This window comes from Carassius carassius, chromosome 4, assembly GCF_963082965.1.
Source record: "Carassius carassius chromosome 4, fCarCar2.1, whole genome shotgun sequence".
Lineage (NCBI taxonomy): Eukaryota > Metazoa > Chordata > Actinopteri > Cypriniformes > Cyprinidae > Carassius > Carassius carassius.
The window spans coordinates 12,780,677-12,806,460 of record NC_081758.1 but is presented as its reverse complement, the minus strand read 5'-3'; the positions used below and the strand labels follow the sequence as shown (position 1 = coordinate 12,806,460).

At 41.6% G+C, this 25,784-nt stretch overlaps 1 protein-coding gene across 2 annotated transcripts in view; it reads right to left on the bottom strand.

Annotated features, from left to right (window-relative positions):
* Positions 1–514: 514 nt before the first annotated feature.
* LOC132136496 (transmembrane protein 132E) overlaps positions 515–25,784 on the bottom strand; it is a 378,370-nt gene continuing 353,100 nt past the window's right edge. For both annotated transcript variants that reach the window (XM_059547244.1, XM_059547243.1), the window contains 4 exons: positions 24,324–24,529; positions 10,288–10,564; positions 5,885–6,079; positions 515–2,358 (listed from right to left, as the gene is read on the bottom strand). In XM_059547244.1, coding sequence (XP_059403227.1) covers positions 1,288–2,358; positions 5,885–6,079; positions 10,288–10,564; positions 24,324–24,529 — 1,749 coding nt within the window. In that variant the 3' untranslated portion in view covers positions 515–1,287. The remainder of the gene's footprint in view (positions 2,359–5,884; positions 6,080–10,287; positions 10,565–24,323; positions 24,530–25,784) is intronic.

Here is a 25,784-nt window from a genome sequence, read left to right as displayed (position 1 = left end):
TTAACTCTATGGGAATTCACGGTGACATCAGTAAAGATACAGAAAAAGAGAAAAAGAAAAGAAAGCCTCACTGAAACTCAAGTATCTGCCTGCTGAGTCCCTATATGGCATCTGCCTCCCCTATTCCTCAGGCTAATGGAGTAATCAAGAGTTAAGCTTCTGCAGTCGTTATGTACTGAACATGGTTTGTACACAGAAGGGAGGGTGTGGCACATGTATGTAATGCATGGTAACATGATATGTATTCTATTATAATTTCATGTGTGATTAGATAATTCTCACAATACTAACATATACAAAGTAAAAAATGAAAAGAAAAAATAGCGCTAATTGTGCCTGCAAGTCTCCATTCATGCAGAGGAATGTTGGAGAAGATATATAACTCCACAATGTAAAAGCTCCTGCCTTTCCTGTGCCGACACACATTTAATTGAGATACAGACATCTGCAGAGTTGCTCCTGCATTGGCCCTTAACAATGTGAACAAATGTGGTGTCAGCACAGAACGTGGCTGTTACTATTGAGATCCGTTTAATAAGGCATGAGACTTAACCAAGACAGTTAGAGAAGCAAAGGTGGCATCCATATTGAGAATGACTATGAATTACCAAAGACAGATGAAAAACTAATTCAGCAGCCAAGGCATGTGTTGAACCAAGATAATGCTGAAAAGAGGGGTAAGGGGATAAACCATTCAACAGTTACAACACTGACAAAGAATCCATGGCACGTTCTCATGAACGTCCCTGACAGTTTCGGTGGCTAAGTGTCAGGTTTATCAACTATGGCGTGAAAATGATCCATCTCAAAAACAAATTTGGGACAAAAGTAGAATCTGCACTTCAAAGGCCTCTTTGTTAGAGAAGAATCTGTTGAATTAAAAAAAAAAGAGAAGAAGAAGAATGGACACAGTGCCAAGACTCCAGGCATTCCTCTGAGAAAGATCCTATCCACAGTAGGGTGATCCACACAGATTGAGTACTTATGGAATCCATTTGGATATCCTTTAAAGATTGTATAGTCACCCTTCTACTGAGCAGCAATCATACATACCGCTACAGCCATTTTTGCTAGAATCCCGACTCGTCTTTGGCTTCCCTGGCAGCGTCATTAATATTTTTTAGTTTGTACAATTGTAAATGTGTAAGGGAAACAGCACTGTGCAGAAAACCCCAACAAAACTGGACACTAGGCCTTGGTTGTTTTTCTTGTCAAATGTACCTCCACTAGAGTGAAAATTAAGAGAGAAAAGTAGAAAGGAACGTCTTTAGAAAGCACATAGCCATATCAGGCTATTTCCTTTATCCTGCGCATGTAGTCATGCAGTTCCTCTGGGTCCTGAAAGCCCATGTCTTGGCATACCCACTGAATGTCCTCTTCATTGGCAATGGGGATGGAGTTGTAGGGTAAATCCTCTTTGGGAAGAGTAAAGGTGGTAAACTTGACACGCTTGCGTTTGGAGGTCGGAGAGCTGGCGTCTTCTCCGTGGTCTTTGGTTGAACCTCCAGAGCTGCCATCTCCTCGGCCGTGGACTTGGCTTTGTACGCTTGTCTGGGAGCTGCCGCTGCTGTGGTGGTCCCCATGACAGCAAGTCTGTACCCCCTCCAAGGTGTTGCTGGGGCTTTCCACTGTCTGAGGCGAGAGATCACTCTGAGTTCGGAGGGGTTCCCCGTTACCCAAGAACACCCAGTGGTGGGAATGGTCCATGTTGGCTTGGCCTTCAGGAGGGATGCGCTTATGGCGATACTTCAACACAAATACAATACAGTTTATAAGAAAGACCAGTATGGCAAGACAAAACACCCCAAGAAGAGCATACATGCCGATCTCCAGGTCAGTCATGCTACGGGGACTGTGCACAAACTCGTCGTCCTCCTCGTCTTCCTCGGTTGGTTCTTCCGGATTGCTTATTGTAGGAAAGTTGGTGTAATCAATGGGCACACTTGCAGGCTGCTCGTTAGACGGCTCATACCCTCCACCACCTACGTTGGAATCGATAGCAGGCCTTCTTGTGTTGGCAGGCATTCGAGTGTCTATTTCAGTTTCTGTATCCACTTCCTCCTCAGAGTCTTCATCCAATCCAAAGCGGACTTTGATGAACACGGGAGACAAAGCAATGACACTCTTGCGTTTAGTCTTCTGGCAGGTTTCACAGATGGTCATCTCCACATGCACTACTTCTCCTGAGCCCTCACCTTCGGCCACGATGACTGGCCACCGTTGCTGGGGCTGATGAGCCACCGTAACTACCTTATCGTCTGCTGTGGTGGCATTGAGGTTGTAGTCTTTAGGGTCGTACATACTTAGGGGGGTGGTGGTATTGTCACTGTAGTAAACCCAGATGGACAAACTGGCCTCCTACAAACACAGAATAAAAGAAATTGTGAGCATGAACTCAACCTTACACACATTATAACAGTTAATTTTTTTAATCTGTCTTCAAATTCTTTGAAGAATTTGAAATTTATTCTAAAGTAACCAACTTGCAAAAAATAAAAAAATAAAAAGATTAGATGGTTAAATGGTAAATAAATTAACAGCAAATTTTCGATTTTGGGTGAACTTTCCCTTCAATTTTACATTCTCTTTACAAAAAAATAAATAAATTAAAAATTGCAGCACTTATTGGCGCAAAAGAATATTGTGAAGCCTCTAAAGTCATAGCTGAGTGCTGTTGATGGATGTCATATGACTGCAGTGGTGTATAGTAGGCCTACATTCAAACAAAATTAGGGTTTTGAAATTTATGACGTTATGCGTTGTACACCTGCTTGGGATCGTTAATACAACATCAGAGCTAGCGTTAGCATAGCACACTTTTTCAAATGCTTACATGTTGTACAACTTTCTTTTTACTAAAAAGAGATTATCAATACAAGTGTTGCCATCTTCATCTTCTTCTGACTTTCAAAACTCTCTTAAATATTCATTATCCCATGTTTACTGGTCCATATGAGACAACTGTCTTGAGCAAGTAACATGTAGCTGACATCAGAAGGGCTTGCATGCTTTTGACCAGTAGAAACACAGGCTAAGGGGAAGTGGAACTGGCACAATGCTTTCAATCTTGTCACCTCATAACAAGCCTAAGCTTGGCTTCCTGTTTTGCTCTCTGCAAAAGGAACAGCACCACACCTTACTTCTGTTGGCAGGCAGACAAAATGAAACCACTCTGCCAGAGTGCTTTTAGTCAGAAATGAAGTGTTTATCTGCCTCCAGTCAGCTATGGCCTGTTGTGAATCAGTAAAAAAAAACAAAAAAAAAAAACTCTTCTGTCACGTCACTAACTTCAAGGTTGTTCTGACATTCAGGCTCAGGCTCTGTCAATGCTGCTTGTCAAGATGAAGAGAGTCTTTGATATGCATGATCTGAATAATACATTGCAGATGACATGTTGTCCTCGTGGACCTTTCGAGATCACTCTAGCCACTAAATATAATGGTATCAATCACAAATGGCATTTGATTCTTGAAGCTTCAGTCTTTGGGAGATGGCATTATAACTATAATATACATGGATGTCATTAGATTTCGAACTGTTATAAAGTGTTTGAGATTTATCTTGAAGGTAATTTTGTATGCACTGTACATAACAAACTACGGATGTGAAATGTTCAAGCATCCAAGACACTCTGAAAACAGAATAATCGCTTACACCAGCATAGAACAAAATCAATTATTTAAGGCTGCCGGTGAGACAAAGGAAAAGGACATCTAAAATGTAAAAGAAAGAGCAAGAAAATCAGTAACACTTAAGAAGTGTTAAGATTAGTTAATGTAATCATCAACACTTTGACAGCATTTATTAATATAGGTGAATATTAATTTTCAAATTACATTTACAATTAAATTACATTAGTTTGAATAAATTAACATTATTAAATGTATTGTCATTACCTCCATGAACATAAAATGTTTAATATAAGTTCATTTCAATTTATATCTGCCATTAAAAATGTATATATAGAAATTATAATGAGCTTTCGATTAATTATTAAATTATATTAATACATTTCAACAAAGACAAAAAACACTGTTGTTGCTCTTCAATGTTCATGACACCTAATGAATTAAAAACAACAAATTGAACATTATTATACTGTGTAAATTGAAATGATCTCAAAGTTACTGTTATTTTGTGACTGCAGAGGTGAAGTAGGTGAGTGCACTGAGGGATTGAAATGATGGAGAGGCAGCAGTGGAGGAGGAGGAGGGTCATCAGTGATGTTTATAGCACAGTCTACACAAGCACTTAGGCTGATACATTGTGCTAATTAAAACCAAAGGTGGTGAAGCAAAGAGCGGGGGAGAACTGCTGGATTTTAATGTGTGAATTGAAAGCAGGCACCCTCGTCTGATGTTGGTCATAGGCTAAGTACAGAGCAGGAAAAAAGGCCCCGAGCTCTCGCAACAGGGCTCCGTGACCTGCCCAAGACATTGTATAAATTACCATGATAGCATACGAGTTCCTCGCTGGAAAATGCGAGCAAATGTGCTCCAATTAATGCTTTGAAAAGTGACACAAAACACACAAAGCTCCCCTGATGGCAGAGAGCAGAAGTGGTGGTGTCTTCTTATTAAGCAAGATGCCTGCTTATTTGGTGTGTTGATATTAAAGGAGATTTGAATATTTCTGAATGCCAAACAATCCTTTATTAAAGCAGTGAGGGTCGGCTGGAAGACTGAACTGAGGCTAATTTGCCAATGGTGTGTAACCTTCCTGAAGACTTGAATCATCAATATGAGACTAAGTTCAGCCAGAGTAAACACTTCGGGAGCAGAACGATCCTGAGCAACAAAGAGGAATTTCACATAAATGTCACTTGCATAATTAGTGGAAGGGGCCAAAGGTTAGAGCTTTTCTCTGGACTCAGCTTCAGAGGACATGATGATGAATGATACTGTCATATTTAGACAATTATGTGAAGTTACATAATTGTATGTTGTGTAGCCTGTAAATTAAGTTTAGCTTCTTCAGTCCAAACCAAAACAAGTGTTATCATTTCTAGGCTTTCAAATCAGAATATGTGACTTGACATTGTACCTTCAGTGGTTCTTCATTCATAATGATGATTATACCATGAAAATTCAGCTTTAAAAAAATAAAAATTCAAGATGGGTTTACATGGTTTATAGGTGGTTTATAGATGTTTAAAGCAAGTGTTTGAGTTAGTGGACTAGCTTGTCTACTAGCAAATGGGGGCCAGGGTGAGCTGGTAAACCATCTTGGTCAAGTTTATGTCTCTAGACCAGTGTTATTTTAGTATCATTGATATACTTTTATAATTTTTGTTAATATTTTAAATTAATATAATTTACTAGTTATTAGTTATAAGTTTTTGTTTTCACTGTAATTTTAGATAAGTGTTAGTGATTTTGTTTTATTGTGTCATTGTACTTTTTAATGTTTATATAGTATTTATTTATGTAGTATTTTATTATATTTAGTATTTTAATCATATTAGTTTATTTAGTTTTAGTTATTTTAATCCTTTAACTAAACAAATAAACAAACAAAAAACTATCTGAATTAAAAGAAGTCCAAGTTTTTTGTTTTATTTTATTACTTATTTCATTTCAGTTAACATTTATTTTATTTCAAGTAACAATTTTTATTAGTATTTTTATTATTAGTTTTCATTTTAGATAACGATAATAAATCTGCCTTGGACCAGAAACAAACCTAATGCACTGTAATAATTTCCAAAAATTGGCTTGAGCACCTTACAGAGAGGCTTCAGTCTGGTTACACACTCATTCATAACTTAAGGCTGTCATAAAAGAAAAAAAAATACCAGAGGATTTAACAAAATACAATCAAGAAAGCATTATGAAATGCCATTTATTGTAGAAGATATGAAAAACAAAGAAGCAATCAACTATACCTGCTTAAGAGTGGAGAGAGTCTGAACACCAGTTGCCTTGGCAACCATAGTATGGCTGTTGCCAGGGCTTGGTTGAAGATTAAGTGCCAGTCCCGAAATGGCATGGACACGTAACTCCACTATAGACACTTTCTCGTCTACCACAGAGAACTGTGTTTCACCCAGTACTGCCTCCACTGCCAGTGGGGATTCAACCTGAAAGCAACAAAACATGATGCATTTTTACAGTATGAAAGACATTTTAAATGGAAGAAAATATGGGGAGCAGTGAAGATACAATGCCTGTCAAACAGAATTGTTTAGTGGATAATACCATATATTCAAGATTCAGCCCACTGAGTAAAGGTAGGATGGGAAAATACACCTTTTCTCCAGAGGACAGCCTGCACTCGGCCTCAACATAAATCTTCCATCTGACAGTTCAAACCCATTATGTCACATTTTCTTCACCTCCCACCACCGTTAAAGGTCACCAGGGATTTATCAAGTGAAAAGTCAAGTGGGGAGGCATGACTAGGAGAGGGTCAGAAATTCTTTTTTTGTGTGTGTGTGTGTGTATCTTTGCTGAACCATGAGACCCTGGCAATCCCAAGAGCCACAAAGCGTCAAGTTAGATAAAACCAGCCGCAATATAGGGATGGTTTTTCACTTTTCATAATTTGGGAAGATTAACTTGAACTCGCTTTTTGCAAGACAAGAACAAATCAGCCTCCGTGGAGTGTTTTATTTGCCTCAAGAAAGACATAATCAGAGAGAGAAATACATAGAGCTTGGATTAATTTTAAAAAAGACTAAACCATTGCCAGTAGCTGACTCTTCAGTCTCTCCATAACAAACAGAAGTTTAAAGAATTATGACTAGTAAAGAACACTTAAAGATGTTGACAGAAACGGAAGTTGTTCTTGCTTTGTCATCATCCATAAATGTCAGAATGGTATTTGTGTACTGAGTTAATTATATTTCCTTTTCAATTACAGCTATTCCAAACAAAGAACAATTATATTACCTTCATGTACTTGGCTTAATCACAGCAAAGCTGGTTACACTTAACCACATAGGAAGGAGTGAAGCAAATTTTTCATTATCAATTTAGCCTAATAAAGTCCATAATGACTTTTAATGGTGTTCAAAAATCTCCAAGCTCTGCAGCAAACATTTTCATCCAACCTACTATTACTTCCCGCTTCAAAATTACCCATTTCCAGTAGTTTTATGCACTAGCCATGCTTTTGATTTTATTTTGTCTGTGAAGTGGCCATTCTCAGCCATCTTTTGGCATAAAAACACAATCCAATCCATTTTTCAGTTTTCTTTCACTGACGCACACAGTGATCTCTGAGTGTGTGGTGGACGCCAGGGAACTGAACCCAGGCTTTTCCTAATCCAGCCTAGACTTGCGATCCATATGTCCCAGATGCACATTGTTTGTGTCCCGCTGCACTAATGTTTTGGAGCAGGCTGTTACAGTTCATTGACCATCCAGTCCTATACAATCCCATCTCCTTTCCTCCGGTTGCAGAAAGACCATATGAATGTATAATTGAACTGAACTGTTTTGTTCCTGCATTTTTCATTTCTTGCGTTCAAGGCAAGCTTTAAAGATACAGCACATTTGAAACAGAGAAAAGGAATGACAGACAGAAAAAGGGAAATTAAAAACAAATTCTTGCCAGAATGGCTCATTTGTTTGGTATCCAGGCGGTTGCAATTAGTTTTATTACACTTGCTGTTATACCAGCTTTTGATGTTTGTATAATAACCAGATCTTTGGATGCTTGAATACAGTGTCTTCAAGGGCTAAAAAGGGTCTGCCTATTCCCCGAAAACCTAATTACTGTACTTGATAGACCTGGCATGCCAATTAAGTTGTAGGAAACACATAAATTCAGGCCTGCAAGTTTATTTTTGTACTCTTAATGCTTTTCTAGATCGATTCACAAGACCAAAGAACAGGTCATCAATACTTTCTGCTGTTCATAAGCTCTACAAAACAATGTGTCACGAGAAATAATCAAAGCTTAAAGGTTGTGCGTCTTTGTGCTTAGGTCATAGTGACAGGTGGATGATGAGTGCTATGGCAGATGAAGATCAAAGACCCAACACATAAGCTAAAAAGCCCCGGTATGAGTTATAAACAACATTATTCATACCTTTCCTTTCCTATCCATTTATTTTCTCCTAAGGGTGAAGTGATGTTATGTGTTCAGTGTGGTTTATTTTCAGTTCACATTCAGCAAAAACATTCCAATTCTACATGGGCCATTAATTATTAATGACCTTTGCAGTTTTCCCTAGTTTAATTAGCAAACTTTTTATTTTATGCTCAAATTTATGTAGAAAAACAAACACTTCCTGAAGCCAAACATACAGACAACACTGTGAAGAGGTTTGATCAAGCTGTCAAGAACAATCAAATCTCCCTCTGTTAGGACACAATGAACTGATTGTGTGCTACTTGAATGGAATAGAAAACTTCACTTTCAAGAACGATTCCCCCAATTTAACACCATTGAAGTTTTATACAACCCAGATAATTCTCTTCCCAAACATCCCAGTTTCTGATTTGCCTATTGGGACTAAATATGCATATGAATAGCTTTCTAAAGTATGGAATTACATTTGGTTCAATAAAAATGAACGTAACGTTATAAAACTAACGTAACTTTTTCAGAAACTATCAAAAATATGTCATTTCAAAAGAAAAAAAAATAAATTTGTAACCTGTTACAAATTTAACAGGCTCTTCAAATATGCTTCATTCTTTGTTAATGTTTTTCAAAGATTTGTTTTTGCTAATCGTGGATTCTGAATGCATTGCCACAGATTTCGCTTATGCTTCTCAGTTTTTCGTTTGGTGTTTTGACACAAACTTCTCGTGGGGGCGGGCTTAACAGTGATCTACTCTGATTGGATAGTGAGCTTTTGATGGACAGGTGCTCTCTTACCGGGAAGTACAGACGCCACTCAGTGGCGCACATATTGGAAAGCTCTCGCGGTGATTTGTAATACTAAATATGTAAATTATATTTGACTTTCGATCGTCTCAGTCTGTAAAGATGAGCTCATGTCCTTCAAGGCAGCTTGAAGTAAGCTTGTGTTACTGAATGACTCCAAATTCTCCAACTGTAAACCAGTCTTCTCTATTTTCCTAAAAGAAAATGGAAAACTATTTGAATGTAATCTCAGTATCTACTAATAAGAAAGCTATAAGGACTGTTAGAATTTGCTCTGCCTTTGATCTTCTTGTGTAATTTTGTTTAGATTTTGGCCCTCTTTTTTTTAGTTTTATTTTATTCTTTATTGTTTTTTTGGTTTTTGTGGTTGATATTTTGTGATGTATGCTTATACTTTTGTATGTTTTTGTTCTCTGCATTAATAAAAAAAGAAATAAAAGCTCTTGCGGTGATTTTTATGCAATACGCCATGCCTTGTATTACTAAATATGTAAATAATATTTGACCTTCGATCGTCTCAGTCTGTAAAGATGAGCTCTCAGAAGACACAGAGTAACTGAAGTCACCAACATCGATACAAGTTTTTCATGTTACAGTGTGCAACAGTTTGTTGTGGGTTATTATTGTCATTCAGTAACACAAGCTTACTTCAAGCTGCCTTGAAGGACAAGAGCTCATCTCAAGCGTCTGTACTTCCCGGTCAGAGAGCACCTGTCCATCAAAAGCTCACTATCCAATCAGAGTAGATCACTGTTAAGCCCGCCCCCACAAGAAGTTTGTGTCAAAACACCAAACAAAAAACTGCAAAGCATAAGCGAAATCTGTGGCAATGCATTCAGAATCCACGATTAGCGAAAACGAATCTTTGAAAAACATTAACAAAGAATGAAGCATATTTGAAGAGCCTTTTAAATTTGTGCGACTGAGTTCATTTTTTTCATTTTCATTGTGTTTTTCTTCTTTTGTAATGGCATATTTTTGATAGTTTCTGAAAAAGTTACATTCAGTTTTAAAATGTTACATTCATTTTTATTGAACCAAATGTAATTCCATACTAAAGGGGCATTAAAAGATAAAAACAACAACAGAGCTAACTTAGATAAATTCAATTGTGAGAACTTTTAATAGAAGCCCTTATTGATTTAAAAAAAAAGTTATAATAATAAAATAAAAAAATGAATAATAAAACAACATAAATGGGATTAAATAAATGTTAATGCAAATAATTTTGCATTATGTTTTGACAGGTATAAAACTATGATTAAGGACCGATGTCCAGTAATATTGGATTAAAAGAATGTAATACAGCAGAATTAAATTGTTGGTTAAATAGTTGCATTGTTATATGGTATTGAAAGCTCATCAAAACATGAACCCCCCACCCCCTCCTCCCCTCCCATTAGTACATCAATCTTGTATTAACACCACCTGTTTATATTTGTATTCTACCTTCAGAGTGGATGATCCAAGCTCGTTGGCCACTAGCACAGTCCTGTCCACCAACTCAGCCACCCTGGCGTCCACCACCTTCAGAGAGTCTTGTACCAGCTCTGTCACATCCACTTGCCAGTCAGGACCCAGCATAGTGATCATCTGGTTTGTGCCTTCAGTAGAGGTTGTGTGGAACTGGGTCAGAACCTTAACCTGAGCTCTCTGGTACTGCAGGGTACATCCCCGGCTCACTTTACGGTCATCATCATCATCGTCATCGCTGTCTCTGGCCGTTCTGAGGAGATGAGTGAGAGGTCATTATGATTTTCTATAAATTAGAAACTCACACTAGAATTTATGTTCCACTAACTTCCATTCATAAGAATGATAATGTGGAAGAGCAAGTACACCTACATGTGCAAAGTACACAAAAATGTACATTTTTGTCTGTCACTTTTTTTTTCTTTTGATTTAAGTTTGGTGAACTTTGAACTCCAATTTATACAGTAAAATGGAGCTAGACTATGGACCTCATCACCTGACTATGACCAGACTATGGACCTGATCACAAATGTACCTTTTAGGAAAAACACACACAGAGAGAAAAAAAACTGAGTAGATTTTAACATTGTAGCTACAAAGTAGAGGAGGAGATGAGCAAAAAGTGTCAGTCTTCAAGGCCATTAGTTGCTTCCGCATCCTGAAATATCATGGTTATTCAAACTGCCCTCTTTAATTAGCCAACACAAAAACAAAAACAAAACAACACACACACACACACACACACACCACAAACAAAATAAACACAAACATGACACACTGAAACAAAAAACAATCACACACACACACACACACACACACACACAAAAGTTTTAGTTGATGATGCCATAATGTGTACTGTCCTGGTTTCCAAGATTGCAATTGCGGTTAACACAGTTTTTTTTGGCAAGTTTGTGACATTACCTAATTAAGTTGTATATTACAAGTGCATTAGTTGTTAAAATAATTGAAAGTGCATGCAAATAAACAATGCTCCATTTGTTGTGAATTCCCCCACAAAATTTGTTAGAACTACCAGCATCAAAACGTGCATCATCTGGAGACCTGTTTAAGGAAAGGTTTTGCATCAGTGACTCTGATTTAATCGATGGTGTCACTTCCTGTTTGTTGTTGGCGGCTGTACTGCGTTTGAGCTCCATCACTATATTCTTTTCATTGACTATTTTTAACTCAAAAATCAATTTTATACATCATCGTTTCCGTTTATATAACGTGTGAATATATCCTCTATTGTATTCTACAACAAAAACAATTAGAGCGCCTTGCTATCACTAGTTTTATTTTGATCTCCCGGGTCCGCTATTAGCTTTTAGCCCGTTAGCATCAGCGGCGTGGTTGCAGCTAACTGCGCTTACATTGCTAATACTCTATTCACACACATTACCACTGCTGTACTCACTGTTACTTGCTTTAATGGCGGATGAATGTCTCCACTCTGTGCAGCTCGAGCTCGAGGCCGTGGGAAAGCAGATTCGCGACCTGGAGGTGAGGCAGGCCCAGCTGAGAGAGCGGAGAGCCGCGCTGGAATCATCCCGGGCTGACGCTCACAAGTCCGGGGTAAGTATACAGCGATCTGCTAACAGTCCCACCACGTCTACTCCGTGTGTTTTTCTCTGCACAGGCCCGGTGCACCCAGGACACGATTTTCCCAGATGTCCTTCACTGCGACGCCGGGACACCACGGACCCTGGGTGCATCCACAGCGGAGGACGCGAGCCGGGTCCTGGGCGACGACTTCTCCCCCTCCTGCCTTCGACATCTCCCCCTCCTGCCTTCGACATCTCCATCCGGAACCGCTTCGCTCCCCTCCGCGAGACAGGACGCGACGCTGTGATCATCGGAGACTCCATCGTCCGACACGTAAGTGCTACGTTAGCTGAAGGTAAAGTGCACACTCATTGTTTGCCTGGTGCTCGTGTTCTCGATGTTTCTGCGCAGATACCCGCGATCCTGAAGGCCGACGAGAGCCCCAGAGCGGTCGTGCTTCACGCCGGGGTTAACGACACCACGCTGCGGCAGACGGAGACGCTGAAGAGGGACTTCAGCAGCCTGATCGAGACGGTTCGCAGCACGACGCCCGCGGCGACGATCGTCGTGTCAGGACCACTGCCCACGTATCGACGAGGACACGAAAGGTTCAGTAGACTTTTTGCTTTAAATGAATGGTTGTTGTCATGGTGTAAAGAACAGAAACTGCTATTTGTTAATAACTGGAACCTTTTCTGGGAGCGTCCTAGGCTGTTTCGCGCTGATGGATTACACCCCAGCAGAATCGGAGCGGAGCTGCTCTCTGACAACATCTCCAGGACACTTCGCTCCATGTGACTAGTAAGACAATTCTCTAATAACTATTATGATGAGTTTTGTTCCACCCGCTTAAATGATAAAAGTACTTGCGCTGTAAAAACTATTAAGACTGTGTCTGTTCCCCGAATAGTGAGGTCAAATATAATGTAGGATCTAGAAAAAATCTTATCGTAATTAATCCAGAAAAATGTAAAGTAAATGAACAAAAACAATTTTTAAAGTTTGGGCTCATAAATATTAGATCACTCACACACAAAGCAGTTATTGTAAATGAAATGATCACAGAAAATAGTTTTGATGTACTCTGCTTGACTGAAACCTGGCTAAAACCAAATGATTATTTTGGTCTAAATGAGTCTACTCCACCAATCTACTGTTATAAGCATGAGCCCCGTCAGACTGGTCGTGGCGGAGGTGTTGCAACAATATATAGTGATATTCTCAATGTTACCCAGAAAACAGGATACAGGTTTAACTCTTTTGAAATACTTCTGCTAAATGTTACACTGTCAGACAGGCAAAAGAAGTCTAATGTATCTCTTGCTCTGGCTACTGTGTATAGACCACCAGGGCCGTATACAGAATTCCTAAAAGAATTTGCAGATTTCCTCTCAGACCTTCTAGTTACAGTTGATAATCATGGGAGATTTTAATATTCACGTTGATAATGCAAATGATACATTAGGACTTGCGTTTACTGACCTAATAAACTCCTTTGGAGTCAAGCAAAATGTCACCGGGCCCACTCATCGTTTTAATCATACACTAGATCTAATTATATCGCATGGAATCGATCTTACTGCTATAGATATTGTACCCCAAAGTGATGATATTACAGACCATTTCCTTGTATCGTGCATGCTGCGTAAAACTGATATTAACTATATGTCTCAGCGTTACCGTCTAGGCAGAACTATTGTTCCAGCCACCAAAGACAGATTCGCAAATAACCTGCCTGATCTATCTCAACTGCTATTTGTACCCAAAAATACACATGAATTAGATGAAATTACTGACAACATGGGCACTATTTTCTCTAATACATTAGAAGCTGTTGCCCCCATCAAATTGAAAAAAGGTTAGAGAAAAACGTACTGTGCCATGGTATAACAGTAATACTCACTCTCTCAAGAAAGTAACTCGTAGTCTTGAACGCAAATGGAGAAAAACTAACTTGGAAGTTTTTAAAATTGCATGGAAAAACAGTATGTCCAGCTATAGACAGGCTCTAAAAACCGCTAGGGCAGAGCATATCCACAAACTCATTGAAAATAACCAAAACAATCCAAGGTTTTTATTTAGCACAGTGGCTAAATTAACAAATTACCAGACGCCACCTGATTCAAATATTCCACCAACGTTAAATAGTAATGACTTTATGAATTTCTTCACTGATAAAATAGATAACATTAGAAATACAATAGCGAATGTAGATTCTACAGCGTCTAACACTTCAGTTTCATCCATCATATAGGACAGGAAGAGCTAAATAAACTTATCACTGTATCTAAACCAACAACATGTTTATTAGATCCTGTACCCACTAAATTACTAAAAGAGCTGTTACCTGTAGCCGAAGAACCGCTTCTCAATATCATTAACTCGTCGTTATCTTTAGGTCACGTCCCAAAACCATTCAAGCTGGCGGTTATCAAGCCTCTTATTAAGAAACCAAAACTAGATCCTAGTGTACTGGCAAATTATAGGCCTATTTCAAATCTTCCATTCATGTCTAAAATTTTAGAAAAAGTTGTGTCTGCTCAATTGAGCACCTTCCTGCATAAAAATGATCTGTATGAAGAATTTCAGTCAGGTTTTAGGCCCCACCATAGCACAGAAACTGCACTTGTTAAAATTACAAATGACCTGCTTCTTGCGTCAGATCAAGGCTGCATCTCATTTCTAGTCTTACTTGATCTTAGTGCTGCGTTCGACACCATAGATCATGACATACTCATAGATCGATTACAAAACTATACAGGTATTCAAGGGCAAGCTCTAAGATGGTTTAGATCCTACCTGTCCGATCGCTACCATTTTGTTTACTTAAATGGGGTGTCATCTCATTTATCATCAGTAAAATATGGAGTGCCACAAGGATCCGTCCTAGGTCCCCTTCTATTTTCAATATACATGTTGCCCCTTGGTAATATTATTAGAAAATACGGAATTAGCTTCCACTGTTATGCTGATGATACTCAGCTATATATCTCAACGAGACCAGATGAAACTTCCCAATTATCTAAGCTAACAGAGTGTGTTAAAAATGTAAAAGATTGGATGACAAATAATTTTCTCCAATTAAATTCGGATAAGACAGAGATATTAATTATTGGACCAAAAAACACCACACAGAATCTTGTAGATTACAATCTGCAACTAGAGGGATGTACTGTTACTTCCTCTACAGTCAGAAATCTGGGTGTTATATTGGACAGCAATTTGTCTTTTGAAAATCATATTTCCAATGTTACAAAAACTGCATTCTTCCATCTTAGAAACATTGCCAAGCTACGAAACATGTTATCTGTTTCTGTTATCTGTTTTGCACTTCTAGGTGGTTGTCCTGCTTCGTCAATAAACAAGCTACAGGTAGTCCAAAATGCAGCAGCTAGAGTCCTTACCAGGTCAAGAAAATATGATCATATTACCCCAATTTTACAGTCTCTGCACTGGCTACCTATTAAGTTCCGTATCAGTTACAAATTATCATTACTTACCTATAAGGCCCTAAATGGTTTAGCTCCTGCATACCTAACTAGCCTTATACCACGCTACAACCCATCACGCACCCTAAGGTCACAAAACGCTGGACTTTTGGTAGTTCCTAGGATAGCAAAGTCCACTAAAGGAGGTAGAGCTTTTTCACATTTGGCTCCCAAACTCTGGAATAGCCTTCCTGATAATGTTCGGGGTTCAGACACACTCTCTCGGTTTAAATCTAGATTAAAAACGCATCTCTTTCGCCAAGCATTCGAATAATGTATCTCTTAAATTGTGAGTGTAGTTGCATCTGCATTTTTATTCTTTAGCTTGGGTTAAACTAATTTTACTTTGTTGGATCAGCAGCTATGCTAATGATGTCTCTATTTTGTTTCTATGTTTTGCCACGGGATGTAACGTCTCAGGTTACGACTGTAACCTATGTTCCCTGAGAACAGGGAACGAGACACTACGTCAGAATGACGCTTTGGGGAACGCCTTAGGCGTGACAGGTGTCTGAAATCACTATCAAATCACGGCAATCATAATGACCGGCGACAGCCCGTGAATCATTAACGTGAATGATTAACGTGTGACCTGCAAGTATAAAAGGGAGCCTTGCAAACATGACAAACATCCTATCGTCTGAAGGGACTGTTGCAGGCAGGCCCCGAGGCATGGCAGGAAGACGTAGTGTCTCGTTCCCTGTTCTCAGGGAACATAGGTTACAGTCGTAACCTGAGACGTTCCCTTTCGAAAGGGAACTCTACACTACGTCAGAATGACGCTTTGGGGAACGATATACCAACGCCACCATGCTAAGGGGAGTGCCTGCCAAGCGGCAGTGACAACTGACAGAACTAGCAAATTCAAATGAAACGCTAAAACCACTCACCCTCAGGTCACACTGGGCTGTCAGTGACAGCACTCCCTACGGTCATAGCCCAAGCTATATGATACCACAGAAAAACCTCCATAAACATAGTTTTAGTGAAAGGTCTACCTGGGCCTGCTCAAGGGCCTAGGACCACACTTCAACTTCTTAGAAGGGGTCCCTTCTAGGGAATGTGGCTAGGGAACCTGAGGGAACCCCAGCCAGTCACTATTCAGGGGAACGTGCCACCTGAAATGCCACCAGGCAGGCCTGACCTGGTGTCACCATACAAGACACTATAGTCTGGCCACTTCCTGTCTGTCCGAAGACAGAGCCTCTGGACACTTGCCTTTAGGAAGGCATCCAACCCGAGGGACTGCGAAGCAGGCAGTGAACCACTCGGACCGGATCTCAGAGACGGGATATCCTGGAGAGTATGACTCAGCATAGTGCATTACAACCCTTGCCAGCGAGGGGAGTTTCTCTACTCGATCCACGGATCAACCCAGTGTTTGTGTTTCAAAACACTAAGGAGGCCTGTGAGGGCCTAAGGACTGATCTAACTGGGAGGCCTCATGAGAGGCCTACGACCGACTGATCAGACTCAGGAGACCACATACTCATACTGACCCTCAGTGAGGGGAGCATTAGATCTACCTGGTAGGCAACCAGGCTGTAGCAAGATAAAGAGGTTCCAGGAGGGAACCCGTAGCAGAGAATAAAAACTTGAGTCGAGCCAGGGCGCAAGCTCACCTTTGGTAGCTGCCTGACAAGGTCTGCTAAACTGAAAGTAAGCGGCCACTAGCTTACAAAACCCAGCACCACTGTGAAACTACTCAGGGAGACCTGGAGAGGCCTACTACCTGACAACCACAGTATGTGGGAGCTCACCATCAGAGAGGCCTGGTGCAGCCTACTATCTGATAACCATAAAACGTGACAGCTCACTTTCAGAGAGGCCTGGAGAGGCCTACTACCTGAAAAACCATGCTCAGTGGAACACACAGTAAGTGGGAGCTAACCTTCCAAGGAGGCCTGGAGAGGCCTACTACATGATAACCACAGTATGTGGGAGCTCAACTTCAGGGAGGCCTAGTGAGGCCTACTACCTGATAACCACAGCGCATGGGAGTTCACTTACAGAGAGGCCTGGAGAGGCCTACTACATGACAACCACAAAACCTGGGAGCTCAACTTAAGGGAGGCCTAGTGAAGCCTACCACAGTACATAGGAGTTCGCTTACAGAGAGGCCTAGAGAGGCCTACTACCCATTACCAGAAAACCCACATTAAGTGGAAACTCAAAGTATGTTGGAACTCAACTCCAGGGAGGCCTGGTGAGGCCTACTACCAGATAACCATGAAATGAAGGAGCTTACTTTCAGGGAGGCCTGGAGAGGCCTACTACCTGAAAACCACAGCTGACAGTGGGCCAGACTGGCAGTCCAGTTGACTGTCTATGGGGCTTTGCCTTCAGGGAGGCCTTATGAGGCCTACTACCTGATAGTTCAACCTCAGGGCCACTTAGTACCACAGTATGAGGGATTCAGCCCTCAGGGAGGCCTAGTAAAGCCTACTACCTGATCTCCACAAAAAATGTGGGAGCCCATCTTCAGGGAGGCCTGAAGAGGCCTACTTCCTGAAACGGTCTAATCAGCTGGATGTGTACTGCTGCTGGGGACTCGCCTAACAGGGAGGCCCGGTCGAGCCTACTAGCTGATAGCGAGTCTTTCTGCTACTTTAATGAACACTGCTGGAACCATACTAATAAAAAACTTTCCTAAAGTTTTGACCTAGTGTATGCTCCACAATGTTGTGACCCACCTCCGAGGAGGCCTGTTAAGACCTACTACTCGGTAGTGAGTCTTCTGCCCAAACTACCAGGGCCAACCACCAAAGGTGAGCTGGCCTAGGAGCCCTATCTTAGGGGTTACCCAGTCAAGGAGGCCTGCTGGGGCCTACTACCTAACTGTGCAGCCTTCAAGGCAGAAAAACTGTTACTACAGCGCTTACAGCATCCTGGTACCTAATCACATTGCCAAAGGCAGTGTACTCAGCAAAAAGCAATACCCTCATAGCAGGGGAGTACAACATACGCCACTCTGCCTAGTGGAGGCCCCATTTTAAGGGCCTACCTACTAAATGCAAGGGCATCAGCTCATGGCAATGCTCTGGCTTCAAGGGAGCGGAGTTCAAATACCGGAATGAAATGTAGTTAGAACTCCCTGCTCAAACGGAGCCATCATGGTGTGAGGTAGATAATACAGAGCTGAGAATGGATTACTCAAAACTACCCTGCGTTAGCGGGGGAGTAACACCATATGCCCCTGAAATGTTAGACAGGGAGCGGGCCTGCAAGTGGCTCCAAAGGGTGACAGGGATTTGTCCTGTGCCCAGCCTGGGGGAGCGGAGCTTGCTTGCAAGCCAACCAACTTTCACCCATCGTCCGAGCGGTTCAGCTCAACGGGCTGAGTGGAGCCAGCTCTAGAGGCCTAAAAACAAGTAGCTCTGTTCGGCAGGGTCTGGCAAACTATCACATCGCAGAGCGAAAGACAGCCTGACCCGCCTGAAGGATCATACCTCAACTACCACCCTGCATTACTCTATCACCCCTGAATGCAGTGAAAGGGGCGGGCTTTGGCCAACAACTCCCATTTAAGGGAGGAGGCTGAAATCTCGGGGAGGAAGCCTACACATAATAAAATGCGGCAGCTATACTTAGCAAAACGCCTCCAACATCCCAAACATAGCCTAGGCCAGCTACAGAGGCGGCCCGGGTTAGGGCCGACCTACAAGCATAGATCTACCTGAGGGCTCGGAGGAGCCACAGCCTACTTGATTGAGAGGCTGTGAAACACTCAACCTACTGCCAGGGGAGCGAAGTACTCAGGATACCAATGTCACAAACCGAAAGGTAGGACATAAGATCTATCTGAAGCGCCAGCGTCAGTCTAAACCTAAAGTAAAAAAGTTTTTTTTTTTTTTTTTTAGGAAGACCAACTACTCTACCCCTAGGCGGCTTAAAGCCCTGAGGCTAACATAGAAATGAGTGGTGGCCCTCCATGCATAAAAATGTCATGACAGGAAGGCCATCACCTACTCACACGGGAGTCAAATCTTTTTTTTGAGCTTCTCCCTAAATCGTTCTAGCCACAAGCTGGGGGGGGCTTCAGGGCCCTGAAGTTCCAATACCTTACCTCATTGCTCCTCTAAGAATGACTCCCTAGGTCTATACAGGGAACAAGGTCTGTAGAGAAATACAAATCAGTGTTAGTATACACACAGAAATTATATTAAAAACCAACCAGTTCACCTGCGGCGTGCAGAGTGAAGACTCGCCAGAGAGTTCTCTATGAACCTGGGGGCCATCACTTTACATGCCTGAAAGAGGCGCTCTCACCAACCAAGCCGAGGCGGGCCATCAGAACCTTGTTCTCATCCTAGACCCAGCCCCAGGCCTGGTGTAAGAAACACCTGGGGGGTCGGGAAAAAGAGGAGAGGGCTAGGATAGTAACAGCCCTCCAGGAGATGATCCATCACTAACCCTGTGATCGTTTGTACTGGATCACCTCCCTCAGATCCTTCTTTTTCCTGCGGGAGTCACGCCTCCTCTGTGACCTGCTCCTACATGGAGGGGGTGCACGAGAGGCGACACTAGCTCTCTGGCCCTGTCTACGGCCCTCAGGTCGTGAAGGGCCAGGCTCTCTCGCCTGTCTGGGCTCGGATCCGGATCTCAGCGGTATACAGGTCTTAAACGCCGCTGAGCGCGCCTTCGCCTCCCTGAACTTTCCAACCACCGCCTCCACGGAGGTGCCAAAAAGTTCAGAGGGCGAAACCGGTGCATCAAGGAGAAAGGCCTTCTCTTTCTCCCCGATGCCAGCCAGGTTCAACCACAGATGCCTCTCCGTGGCCACCATTGCCGCCATCGATCGACCGATCGAAGCGGCAGTCTGTTTAGTGGCCCGGAGAGCAAGATCTGTGGTGCGGCGCAGCTCAGCCACCGCCTCAGGGGACAGCCCTGCCCCCTGGTCGAGATCCCCCAGCAGGTCGGCCTGGTACGCCTGCAACACCGCCATAGTGTGCAGGGCAGCACCGGCCTGACCCGCTGCCGTGTATGCTCTGCCATTCAAACGCGCTGTGGTCTTGAGCGGTTTGGATGGCAGGGCTGGAGCACTCAGTATCGACGCCCGCCCAGACACGAGATGGTTCGCAAACGTCTCGTCAATGGGCGGCATCGACACATACCCATACTCGCCGATCCCCTCAACATCAGCGAAACTAGCCCGCTGATGTCGGTGGATCCGAGCAAAGTATGGGTTCTTCCATGCCCTCTCGATCTCAGTATGGAGATCAGGAAGAAATGGAAGGCTCGCCTGAGCTGGTGGTCTATGGCCGGGGAGAAATCGATCGTCCAGCCTGCCATGAACAACTTCTCCCCTAACGCGCCGCCATGGCAGTTGCAACCTGTCAGTGGCGCGTTCCATTACATCCAGCAGCTCAGCATACACGGGGCAGAGTGGCTGAGAGGGTTCAGGGTCCACCTGAATGACCTCCTCCTCATCCATCACCTGCCCGTCCTGAAGAGCATCTGTTGCAGGAACAGTAGGAGAAAAATCCTCTTCGTCATCCACCTGCAACTCACCCTCGTCATCCGCCGAATCATCTGAGAGGTTAACACCCCTCTCAAGACGATCGGCGAGATCCCTCTGGGAACCCCATGATGCGAGTCGCCGCTCTGCCTCAGCGCGAGCGGGACCTGAGCCACGAGGTACAGATGGTGAGCCCTCCTCACTCGAGAAGAAGGCTAGATGAGAGCGGAGCGTTTTCAAAGCAAAACGCTCACAGTTTGCACAGACAGCTCCCTCAAGAGCTGCCTGTGCATGCTCTTTGCCCAGACAGAGAACGCACAGTTCGTGTGAATCACCCGGCGTCAAATACCTTGGGCACGGATCCGCACACTTCCTGAAGCTTTCAGCCTTCTCCGTGCGTTTCATTTTCTTTGCCGACTTTTCCAGCGATATCAAACAGACAGTCCCTGAAGACGAAAAGATGTTTGTCATGTTTGCAAGGCTCCCTTTTATACTTGCAGGTCGCACGTTAATCATTCACGTTAATGATTCACGGGCTGTCGCCGGTCATTATGATTGCCGTGATTTGATAGTGATTTCAGACACCTGTCACGCCTGAGGCGTTCCCCAAAGCGTCATTCTGACGTAGTGTAGAGTTCCCTTTCGAAAGGGAACTAGGATTTACACAAGCTCCAGTCTGGAACCAGGACACCTGAGAAGAGATGATGCTGACCCTCAGAGGACCCCAGATGATCCCCACCTTGAATCAACAAACAGAACTAACACTTATTGCTACATGTGTGACTGCATCATATAATTACTATTAATTAATAATATTGATAGTTCATCATCTAGCTGACTACGTCTTGTATTATTATTATTATTTTTATTTTTCTAAAATCCTGTCAAACGTGCACAAACTACTAGCTACTACTAAATATTGTAGAAACATAATTTTCTGTAAAGTTGCTTTGTAACGATTTGTATTGTAAAAAGCGCTATACAAATAAACTTGAATTGAATTGAATTGAACTCTTGTATGGCATACCATCACATTCAATCACATTCAATATATCTAATCTGCTCCTTCAGCAGCTTGACACCACGTGAAGTAAGTGAGAGGAAGCAGGATAAGGGCTGACTGGATCTTGAAAGCTGAATGCCACTTCAACCATTCCACACACATAACTAATTAATCAGATAACTGGAGATGTAGAGACAGCTGTCTGCCTGTGAATGACAAAGCATGTCCTGCCCATCAATTAGCCTAAATTGAGCTGAATGTAAAGCATTGTGTTATCATGTAAGGAGCCACACTGCTACTTCTCAGCAACAAAAAAAGATTGACAGGCACACAAATGCAGAAGTAGAAGACTTATGAAAGTAGAAAGCTATTGGCGATCAGCACTCTTCTGAGTTAAAAACAGGCTCCCTTTGGCATGGAGGTGAAAAACAAGAGGCTATTGCATCAGTTGAAGAGTTCTGAACAAGGCAGAAAGAAGCTCTCTGTGTTCTTGAGGACAGTTGTACTCTCTTTTCTCCTCATACAGGTTAATATGAGTTTCAGAGCAGAAGTCACACCTCAAGAGTGGAGCTTTGCTTGAACTCATTACGAGTTTTCATGGAGATTTCATGCACGCGAACCTGGTCATCCAATAAAAATCAGTGTCCAGTTTTGCAGTCACATCACTGTTTCACCAGTGTAGTGAGCTACATCGATCAATCTGTGTGGAAGCCCAACGCAAGAAACCTGCCAAATGACATGTCCAACCTTTGGGCAGTGTAGTGGAAAAAAATTGACTGAGCAGAGGAGGGAAGAAAGGAGGAGAAAAGGGAAATAAGAATAAGCTATTTTTAAATAGGCAGTGGATTCTGTGGTCTTTTCACATCTGGTTAGTTGTTTGTTCATATTATTTTTGGGTGAACTATCCCTTTAATGTGTAATTAAAGTGTTACCATTTTCTTTTACTGAAGTGTGTAAAATGTATATAGGACAACATATAAATTTCATGTCAACCTTAATTTTATTAGGTTCTCTTTAAAACAAACCATTTTCCAGGTCAAAAACAGACTACTATTATACTACGCTATTAGTGTCATCGTCCACACAAATTTATAAGCTTACATTATTTACACACACATTATTTTCTGAAAAATCTTCTTCTAAAGTTATTCTATTTAAAAAGGAACTGAAAGAAATCATGAGATTAATCAGGATCAGCTGGTACCCTGGTTGGTTCTTATGCATCGTAGCTCAAGATGTCAGGATAAATATGAACAGAGACAAAATGTTCAGTTTTGTCATCTTCTCTTTCCTTACATAGTGGCACCTATTATCTTATGCCTTTTGGCAAATTCAGCAGATTTTATTTCTTAAGTTGCAAAACGCCAGTGCAGATACTGGGACAAAGATCAGAACTGGAAAACAAATCAGATTTGGAACTGATCACACTGAGATTGTACGTGTGAACAAAGCCTAGGAGATCTTGGGTCCTGGGAGGAAGCGAAATCAAAGGCACTCAAATTGAGGTCAAATGCAAATGTAATGACATACTTGTGTCGTGTGTGTGTCTTGTTTGTATGAAACAAACAAAAAAAAAACACTGAAATCATAACAGCACTGAGAGACTTTGCATACAATGGCGTGCTAACAGTGAACTTCAATCTATATTTAATGAAGTGAGCTAAATGCTTCCTAGCACACACAAACACACACACAGTTAATGAGAATAAATTATTCATACAGTGATATATTCTATTTTTTCTGTTTCCTACATATTTTTTTTATACACACATAAATTCTACATTAATGCACAATCAAGATAATTATTTTTTTATTTGTTCTGATATGTTTTTAAATGTTCCAATGTTGCTTAGGAACCAACGTGACAAAGATAAATCTCTACAGCAGAATTTTTAAAGGTTGACTTTTTTCTATCCTTGCATACATGCGTCACACCACCAGCCCTACATGAAGTCTACATGTAGATTGACGATTTGCTCCCAAATTGGATTAGCATAACCGAATCAGATCATATTTCCATTTTAAATGGGCCATTTGAATGAATTTAATTATTAGAGATTTACATAAAAAAGAAAGACCTCTTTAAGGGACTCAATAATGATACTAGTGAGTTACCAGAATATTTTCCATCATGATCAATTCTGGAGAGGTTCCTCATGAAAAATGCCTGTGCTGATATTCTGCCGTGCATGGTGTGACAACACGCTGCATTAATTTGTCACAATCACAGTAAACAGGCTGTATGAAGAATGACATTTCGGTCTCATGCGGCATCAGCTCTATAGCCACATTGTAACTAGCACAGCCCTTAGTGACCCAGCTTTAAAGCTTTTAACAACTCCACTAATTAAACTATAACACTGTTTTATCACCCTCATAACACCGATAAGTATTAAGAAGACTGAAATAAACAAGCAACAAAAGAAAAGAAAACATGCATTAGAAGCGCTAAATCAATATACATAAAAAAGTACAAGTGCAAGTATTATCGCACACTCAGTTCATCGACGTGACTTACCTGCGGTCAGGTAGGATGGGTACCCTCCAGCCCTTGATGAAGCTCAGTTTGTTGTCTGAGAGCTCCACTTTAAGGGGCAGTTTGGGCACCCAGACTGTGAGCTCAAGAGGGGCACTCAGGTGCTCGTAGCTGAAAATGACTCGAGCGTTCATGGAGCCACGCGTCTCTTTTCCATTCACAAACACATAGTCACAGTTCATGGACACCTGTTGAGGAAAGCAAAGAGAGATCTGATTGCTTTCACTGCATTCTCTGGAGAGGCTCCAAAATACAAAAGCTCTTCACAGGTAACTGCAAGTTGATGTCGATTTGAAGTGGGGCTGTAAACTAAACCTTTTATTTGAATAAATCAGAATTAATCACATATATCAATATTTGCCAAGAAAAGTCCCCCAAAATTGATGCTGGCTCCACAACAGACTGCTTAACTAATAGTCTACACAGCATTGCTTCACCAAAATGTGGACTTATATGTGGACTGAAAGGGCTTGGAGCAATTTTTCAGCATCTCACACAATGAGCAACACATTTTTAAGATGCAGTGTTATAAATGTTTTTTGACACCACTGCATTGTGCTACGTTCAGCTGTTTTTTAACCAAGAACGCATCCTATGTAAATGGCTCCACAATCATTTTATAAATGTGGTTTGCAATGCCAAATAGCCTGTAGCACAGTACGGGCAAGGAGTTAAAAGCAGTATTTTTTTTTTACCACATGCATCATATATATTTTTTAATATAATAGTTGTATTAAATTAACACATTCAATTGAAAGGTGTAGTTTCTTATTTTCATTTTCCTTAAAGGGTTAAAGTGTCATTCTGAATAACACCCCATAGGAACTGGGTCTGACAGTTTTTTTTCCTAAGTCATTGACCCCCACCCCCCAGGAAGGGCTTGTAATACCAAGTTTTAGACATTGCTCAAATAAGTACAAGCTAGAAAAAGAAGGAATACATAAAGAGAAAACCTTCCAGTCTGCCAACACATTTCATACAGCAGTCTTTAATAATAGATTATTTACTGTAATAGATAGTCAAAGCTTTGCTTTGGGTTACCAACTATGATTTATCCCGGGGTCTTAGGCACCTGACACTGTTTATCAGAGAACATAATCTACCTCACATGGAGGTCGGGAGCTGCAGTCTATCCAAGACTAGAGATTCATCATAGTGGGGAATATCAGAGTAATAAAATATGTAGACTTGCTAGACAGCTACCTCTCTTATCCATACCATCAAAATCGAGAATTGATCAGTTGAGATGGACCTCTCTCCCCTGTAGCCTTTAGGAGAATCAGCGGGAAAATTCCTGCTTGCCCACTTCATTTCTTTTTTAAAGGGACTGCTATTCAGTGGGGAAAAAAACTATGAATCATACTTCTGAAAAAGCTGACATATGAAGAAAGTATAGTGAGGATAACAGCAGTGAGAGGGAGGTACAGAGAGCACTTTCATGTT